We start from the raw sequence: 9,010 nt of genomic DNA, 5'->3' as shown, positions 1-9,010 counted from the left end.
AAGGCACTTGACTGCTAACCAGAAGGCTGGTGGTTCAAACCCACCAGCCACTCCTCGGAAGGAAGATGGGGCAATCTACTTCTGTAGCGATACTGCCTCGGAAACCCAAGGAGGGGTCGCTATGAGTCGGGTCCGACTTGAGGGCACATAACAATGACAACAACATGGTGATACCATCCTCTGTTTTGTGTTCTTATACGATCATCTTCCATTTTCGCGTAATGCCAATTTTCACATAACGACCTGGAATAAGTGCATCTTACGCATGTCAATAAGTGAGAAGGTGTTGTCTGTTTTGTAATACTGTATTCTGTGACTATTCCTATTTCTACTCACTGAATAACAGCTACTGTTTGATCATGTATTAAATAAAATGGAAATGTGATTCATTCTGGTTCATTGGCCTCATTTGCTATGAACATTTAAGGTGAACTAACTCCCCTATTTGAAGAAATAATTTTAGCCTCCCACGAGCAGCCCTGTGATAAGACTGATAATCTTGAGAAACTACTAAGGAAACACCACTTCAACTCTTAGGTTATCAGCTAGCGCTGGGAATACATATCCATGAAGGAGCTCTGGTGGCACAGTGGTTAAAGCATTTGGGTGCCAACCAGAATGTCTGTGATGCAAAACTATCAGCTGCTCTTTGGGAGAAAAATGAGGCAATCTGCTTCCATCAAGATTAATGACCATGGAAACCCTATAAGGCAGTTCTACTCTGTCCTATAGTGTCTCTCAGTCAGAACTGATTACATGGCAATGGGTTTGGGTTTTGTTTTTTTCCTCTCTATTGAATTTGAGGAATTAGGGTTCCTGCTGACTGGAAGAGACCCATATTTGTGCCCATTCCAAAGAAAGGTGATCCAACCAAATGTGGAAATCATCAAACAATATCATTAATATCACACACAAGTAAAATTTTGCTGAAGATCATTCAAAACAGTTGCAGTAGTATATTGACAGAGAACTACTAGGAATTCAAGCTGGAGTTAGAAGAGGATGAGAATCAAAGAATACCATTACTGATGTCAGATGGATCTTGGGTGAAAGCAGAGAACACTAGACAGATGTTTACCTGTGTTTTATTGGATAGGCAAAGGCATTTGACTGTGTGGATCATAACAAATTATGGATAACATTGCAAAGAATGGGAATTCCAGAACACTTAATTATGCTCATGAGGGGCCTGTACTTAGACCAAGAGTCTGTCATTCGAACAAAGCAAGGGAATACTGCATGGTTTAAAATCAGAAAGGATGTGTGTCAGGGTTGTATCCTTTCACCATACTTGTTAAATCTCTATGCTGAGCAAATAATCCAAGAAGCTGGACTATATGAAGAAGAACACGGTATCAGGATTGGAGGAGGACTCATTAGCAACCTATGATATGCAGATGACACAACCTTGCTTGCTGAAAATAAGAAGACCTGATGCACTTACTGATTAAAAAAAAAGACTACAGTCTTCAGTATGTATTATATCTCAATATAAAGAAACCAAAAATCCTCATAACTGGACCAATAAGCAACATCATGATAAATGGAGAAAAGATTGAAGTTGCCAGGGAATTCATTTTACTTGGTTCTACACTCAACACCAATGGAAGCAGCAGTCAAGACATCAGCCTATTACACTGGGCAAATCTGCTGCAAAAGACCTCTTTAAAGTGCTGAAGAGCAAAAAAGATGTTTCTTTGAAGACTAAGGTGCACCTAACCCAAGCCATGGTGTTTTCAATCACATCACATTCACATGAAAGCTGGACAGTGGATAGGAAGGAAGACTGAAGAAGAATGGATACCTTTGAATTTGGTCTTGGTGAAGAATACTGAATGTACCATGGACTGCCAAAACTAACAAATCTGATCTGGAAGAAGTGCAGCCGGAATGCTCCTTGGAAGCAAGGACGTCTAGACTTTGTCTTTCCTACTTTGGTCACATTGTCAGAAGGGACCATTCCCCAGAGAAGAATATCATGCTTGGCAAAGTGGAGGGTCAGCGAAAAAGGGGGACACTCTCAATGAGATGGACTGACAGAGTGACTGCAACAATGAGCTCAAGCATATCAAGGATTGTGAGGATGGACCAGGCAGTGTTTTGTACTGTTATACATAGGGTTGCTATGAGTGGAATCGACTCAACAGCAACCAACAACAGCAACACCAGAGTGCTTTGATTTAAGTGTAACCTATTTCTTTAATTCAGAAATTAGAAAATTTTGTTTGCAATAATATTTAGTGGCAAAATTGAAATAAATGGATTGGATCTTTCTATATTACTCACATTTTAAAATTATTTTTAGTGTGGCAAGAAAAATTATTGACTTATGGGAGGCAGATGTACTTAGAATTTCATTGTTATGTTAGATGTTGTATATTATTGCATTACTGTATAAAATATCAATATAAACCTTTCAATTTAGTACTGTTGATTATTTGGTGACTTTTTAGGAGGACAAGAAAGTTTCTTTTTTTTCCCTTGCCCAATGTTTTTTCAAGTATAAAAGCCTGATTCCCGGTTTGGCCTGGTTTGGTCAAAATTTGTTTTACTTTTAGAACTAAATTGTACATAATGATTCTTTATTTTAAACTAGCTTCATGGTATCTAATGTGACGAAATGAATGCTATAAATTAATATAAATAATATTCCTACATTTATAGTGTTAGGGTTAAAATGAGCAGTTCTTCAGCTATACACTTGAGGGCTCTGTAGGCTGTGAAGAGCTATATTGAATTCTTATAATAGGAAATTCTGTCCTCAAGTAAACTGGTGCATTATGCCTTTACCAAGTTTAATGGTCAATAAACTGTTTGGCTGTATGCCATAATTAGCCTTAACTTCCCTTGATTGGAATTAGAGATTAAAAATTCCTTAATCTAGTTTCTTGATGGAAAGTGTTAAGAAAGTAATTAATTATTTCAAATGGCTCTGCAAAAATTGTTTTTAAAAAGAATTTTTAAAATTATATTCCAACCTTAATACTATTTACCATAATTTTGAAATTCAGACTAAACAGTATAAACTGTAAGCATTTTGGTGTGTGTTTTTGTTAGTAAATATAAATTTCCTTTCTACAGAAAGGAAATTTATGCTTCATATAGGCAGACACCTAATTGTTCTTCCAATGAAATGAAATATTAAAGTTCTTTATTTTATTTTTCAGGGAATCCGAGCTCGAATTTTAGAAACTCTGGTCATGCTTATTCTTCTTGCACTACTTATTCTTGGAATAGTGTGGGTAGCTTCTGCACTCATTGACAATGATGCTGCAAGTATGGAGTCTTTATATGGTATGGGATTTCCTTGGTTAAACTAGCTGCTATAATGGAGACTATAGTGCCAAAGGCATTTGACTGCTAACCAGAAGGCTGGTGGTTCAAACCCACCAGCCACCCCTTTGAAGGAAGGTTGGGCAATCTACTTCCATAGTGAAACCCAAGGAGGGGTTGCCATAAATTGGATCAACTCGACAGCAGTGAGTTATAGTTTGGGATATAGTTACACGTTCACTGTCTAAACATTTGACCAATTCTTTGTATCGTTAACTCTTGATGTTAATTTACAGAATTAATGCTTTAGGCATGTTTATAGAGAGAAATGCCTGTTCCCCTGCAGCTTTTCTTTTTTGGCGGTGTTGTTAATTGGTTTCTGTTCTTGAAATTCCATGGAGGCTTTTTTTTCTCCCTCCAGACAGGTTTTGCAAAATGGTTATTTCCTGTTCTTTTATTTTAGATCTTTTGATTGTGCAATTTAACAGTGGATCAGTGAATTCAAATAAATTATATGGTTTAGTAGACTCAAATTGGCAATTATGATGTTTATTATATATTAAGATGTAGACTGACTATACACTAGATATCAAAATTGGGTTCTGAATTTATTAAAATGTATTTAATTTTTTTTATAGATCTCTGGGAGTTTTACCTACCCTATTTATATTCCTGTATATCCTTGATGGGATGTTTGTTACTTCTCTGTAAGTAATTTTTTTCTAAATTAATATTGATAGGAAAGTAGAGTTGTCTTGTATTCTAGAAAATCATGAGCAGTTTTCCTGATAAGATTCTTTAACAGCTAGGAGATTTTTTGAAATTGGCCCTAAACTTGTTCAAGATAAATTATTGTTCAAGATAAATTTTGATACACTGAAACCTAGTGAGAATAAGATAACTTATGGTGCTCTCTGAGGAAAGACTCTTCTTTGGGGCTGGTGAAAAAAGCACACACATAACTTACACATACCCACATTCATTCATCACAATGCTAGATTCTCCTTATGCGTAATAATGGGAGAAGTCTGCATGATGAATTTATGGATTCTATTTCAAGATATATTTTGTTTTACTTGAAGCATCATCATATATTTCAGAGCTCTGTAAGAAGATAAATGTAGAAAACTGACTTAAAATTGTATTTGTCACTTTTAGATATTGTCTGATTCTCAAATAACTATTTGAAGTTTCTTCTGTTCTTTATTTTCTTTGATTTCTTTTAATCTGATGTTTATTATTGTACTGCCAGAATCATAAATATTTTATTCCTTCTGTCTTTACATACCTTTTTGCTAAATATAATAATGCCTATCTTCTTCAAACTCTCTGACCTAGCTTCTTTATTAATGAATTTGAAGAGCCCTGGGACTAAGCACTAAGAAAATCTAAATTTGAGAATAGAATTTTCATAAAAGGATAATCTTTGAATTTACTTCATCTTATTGACTAATAGTTTATTTATCCTAACTCTGAAATATAATTTTCTTTCTGTGGGTCATCTTTTTTCTGTAGTGTGCACACCAGTTGGTCTTTCCCGTATGTTTACAGTAATGGGTCAGTTGTTAGTGAAGCCAACAGTAAGTATTTTATTATAAATAATTTTGTTTATTAAATAAACGAGGTTGCATTCGAATATCTTTTAAATTGTGAGCTAGTGTCTAGAAGCATAACAGGAATATTTTTGTGGGCTGCTAAACCAAATTGTTGTTGCTGTTTTTATTTTAATCATTTTCATCTTTAGAAACCAAATTTATTATTGCTTTAAAAGTATTAACTACAAGCTTGTTGTTGTTGTTATGTGCCGTCGAGTCGGCCCCGACTCATAGCGACCCCTCCTTGAGTTTCCGAGGCAGTATCACTACGGAAGTAGGATTGCCCAACCTTCCTTCTGAGGAGTGGCTGGTGGATTTGAACCGCCAGCCTTCTGATTAGCAGTCAAGTGCTTTAGCCACTATGCTACCAGAGCTCCTAACTATAAGCACTCAGGTAAAAATTCTTCTAGCAAATTTTAAGACATATTTATATAAACTTAGACATGAAATATAGGCAACAAAGATAAACACTTTTCCATGCCTAATACTGCATTATTAAATAATATTTATCTACAGGTAGATACATAGGTAAATAGACTGAATCATCAGGTGTGTCTAGGCAAAAAGGAATATTAAAAAAACTCAGAAAACTCACTGCCATTGAGTCGATTCCAACTCATAGAGACCACCTTTGAGTTTCTGAGGCAGTAAAATCTTTATGGAAGTAGATTGCCCAGTCTTCCTTCCACAGAGTGGCTGATGGGTTTGAACTGCCAACCTTCTGGTTTGCAGTCAAATGCCTTAGGTACTATGTCACCGGAGCTCCTGAAAAAGGATTATACCCATGACCATACATAAGTTTGGCAGGTTATATTTCTACACACGTATTTGTATGTGTTGTAAGAAAGTCCAAGTATATAATAGTGCTAACGGACAAAGTTATGATAACTTCTTAGTCATAACCAACCACCCTGAGGGAGTGAGTTGTTGGGCTCATGGGCTTTAGACCATGGTTGTGGGGGACAGCAAGCTCAATTGGCATAATATAGTACATAAAAATGTTCTACATCCTACTTTGGGGTGTAGTGGCTGGGATCTTAAAAGCTTGCAAGTAGCCATCTAAGATCCAACAATTGGTCTCTCCTCGTCCAGAGCAAAGAAGAATGAAGAAAACCAAAGACACATGGAAACAATTAGTCTAAGGGACTAGTGGACCATGCGAACCTCAGGCAACATGATCTGACACCAGAAGGACTAGATCGTGCCCAGTTACCACTGTCAGCCACTTGGAAAGAGATCAGTACAGGAGATCTTGGATAGAGTGTGAGAAAAATTTAGAACAAAACTCAAAATCATAAAATAGACCAGGCTTACTGGTCTGACAGATACTGGTGAAATTCCTAAGACTGTGGCCCCTAGTCACCCTTTGGGCCTGGAATTAAACTCCCTCCCATGCCTTCCAGCCAAATAATAGACAGGCATATAGCATGAGCATTTATACCATGTAGGGACACTCCTTAGAACAACCAACCATGGGAGATCAGAAGGGCAGCATTTCCACAGGGAGGTAGCTCAGAGGGCAGGAATTCATGAGAAAAAAGGGCATAGGGAAGAGGTAGCTATAGGGAAGAATTGGGAAGGATGAGGACTATTACACTGTGTAGGGGTTGCAGTCAATGTCATGAAACAAAATATGTATGATCTGTTGTATGGAAAATGAATTTTCTCTATAAACTTTCACCCAAATCACAATTAAAAAAAAAAAAAAACTTTAAAAAGTGAACATCGAAATTTGGAAAAAAATTGTATATATTTATAGATATTTTAGGTATCTGTGCCTTATAGCAAATAGTAACTGAAAACTTTGATGCATATCAGATCTTCTTTGATTGAATTATACTTTTCCTTGAGAGCTCAGAAATACTATATATTCATTTCTAAATGAACATCAATTGGTAGTAGTGCTAATGATTTGGCCCTAAGTTTCTTTAGCTTCTAGCTATTTTATGAAATATTGAATAATCTGAAAATAGCTCCTCTGATTGAAATATCCTTAACTCGTTTCTGTAAATTATCTATTTTAAGAATCAGGTCAGATGCTACTGTCATCAAGAAGGCTTATCTGAGTTTTCTCCTCTTCAATCAGAAGTAATTTTTCTTCCTCTGAACTTTTGTAACATTTTATTTAGGCTTCAGTTATGACGTTTATTTGAATCATATAATTATTTTACCTGTCTCTCCTGCTACACTTTACTATGAGCTAGCCAAGAACTATCCATATTTAAGTCCTCATTGGCTCTTTGTAGTTAAGAACATAGGGTATGATGGGCATATAATTTTCTTTACTAAACTATGTTTCTTAGCATATAATATGGGAAAGATAAAAATCTGCAAAAAAGGCATGGAGGTGGCATCTTCTGACCTCCTCTAACTTAACAAGAGGAAGAGAGAATGACCGTCAACAGCCCAAGGCTTATTCCTAAGACGGTAGACATACTGCCACCCTCCAACCTTTTTACTAACCCTGACACCAGCTATCCCTCCCATGGCACCCACTACTTCTCTACTGGGTTAAGTAATTCATTGCAATTGCCACACAGAATGCACAGGCAATACTCATGATTATGAGGTTTCTTAGGGAGGTAACAGGTTACAATTCAAGTTCAGGAATGTGCTCAGAGTACAGTTCTTCAGTCAGGACACTTTCCCCTCTGCTATGCCCTCAGGCTCATCTTTCTGGCCCTTGGCTTCTGGGCTTGGCCTCTGCCCTACTCAGACAAGTGTTACAAAAAAAAAAAAAAAAAAAAAACCCACTGCTGTCAAGTTGGATCTGACTCATGGTGACCCCTCCTTGGGTTTCTGAGGCAGTATTATTATAGAAGTAGATTGCCCAGTCTTCCTTCTGAGGAGTGGCTGGTGGGTTTGAACTGCCAGCATTCTGGTAGCAGACAAATGACTTAGGCACTATGCCAGCAGAGCTACAGGTAAGTGTTACATAGCTCTTTTACCTCTGCTGATAGGTACACCTATGTGCACCGTGCTCTGGCAGCAAGCCTCCTGCCCAAGAGCATGTAGCTTTCTCACTCCGTGGGCTGGAAAGCCCACTGTTCTGTCTCCTGCCTCTTGGTTCCTCTGCTGCTGGCTCATAGCCCAGTGTCTCTCTCTGATGTCTGTCTGCCAGGCGTCTCTGCCAGTGAGGTCAGTGCAGGGATCTTGAGTCCAAGGACACACTGTATTTCACCTCCAGCTTTTCTCTCTTCTGATGGTAGTGAAGTCCCCTTTCTGCCTCTACAAAGGCTCGTTTTAAGCCTGGCAGAGTAACAAAACTAACCAATCCCAATATCAAAGTTCTACACACCTTATTTGCATGGTCCCTCTCAGTAATCTGGTGGGAGTGACAAAGACTATGGCTAGAAAACCCATACCAAGTAATTCACTGCATCACACAGTCTGTTTTCATTGAGTTGTTATAGAAATAAAGGAGAATGATGCATCCATGCATTTAACATTACCTGGCACATAATGTCTAATTATATTAAGGAATATCTATATGCCACTCATATTGTTACTTATTCATACATAAAATATAGCTATGATGATAAGTATTTTTTGAACAGTTTGTACAGAAAGGTAAAAATCTTTTTGTATGTGTTATACCTTAAGAAAGCAACCTTGGTGACACAATGGGTAAGTGGCTGCTAACTGAAAGGTTCAGCAGTGGTGTCATGCCTAAGGCATTTGACTGCTAACCAGAAGGCTGGCAGTTCAAACCCACCAGCTACTCCTTGGAAGGAAGATTGGGCAGTCTACTTCTGTAGTGATACTGCCTTGGAAACCCAAGGAAGGGGGGTCACCATGAGTTAGATCCAACTCGATGGCAGTGAGTTAAGTTTAAGTTAAGTTAGCATCTCCATGAGAAAAAGGCCTAGAGATCTGCTCCCATAAAGATTACATCCTAGAATATCTTATGGGGTAGTTCTACTCTGTCATATGGAGTCACTGTGAGTCAGAATCAACTTCACAGCACCTAGCAACAAACAATAGACCTTAAGAAATGTAAAAAATCACCATATACAAAAACGAACTCCAGATGGATCAAAGACTTAAATGTGAAACCTGAAACTATAGAGTTCCTCAAGGAAAACCTAGGAGCAAATTTAAGGGTCCTAATATATGGCATAAATAGAGTATCAAGCATAACT

General features: G+C 37.5%; 1 protein-coding gene across 1 annotated transcript in view; it reads left to right on the top strand.

Moving 5' to 3' along the window:
* LMBR1 (limb development membrane protein 1) overlaps window positions 1-9,010 on the top strand; it is a 318,251-nt gene that overhangs the window by 211,407 nt on the left and 97,834 nt on the right. The window contains exons 6-8 of the mRNA XM_007953475.2: window positions 3,168-3,294; window positions 3,912-3,980; window positions 4,789-4,853. Of these exons, the coding sequence (XP_007951666.1) occupies window positions 3,168-3,294; window positions 3,912-3,980; window positions 4,789-4,853 (261 nt within the window). The remainder of the gene's footprint in view (window positions 1-3,167; window positions 3,295-3,911; window positions 3,981-4,788; window positions 4,854-9,010) is intronic.

Source organism: Orycteropus afer, unplaced genomic scaffold, assembly GCF_000298275.1.
Source record: "Orycteropus afer afer isolate SDZICR_OR568_19922 unplaced genomic scaffold, OryAfe1.0 scaffold00396, whole genome shotgun sequence".
Taxonomy (NCBI): Eukaryota; Metazoa; Chordata; class Mammalia; order Tubulidentata; family Orycteropodidae; genus Orycteropus; species Orycteropus afer.
The sequence above is the reverse complement of the archived record's forward strand: the minus strand, read 5'-3'. Positions and strand labels throughout refer to the sequence as shown.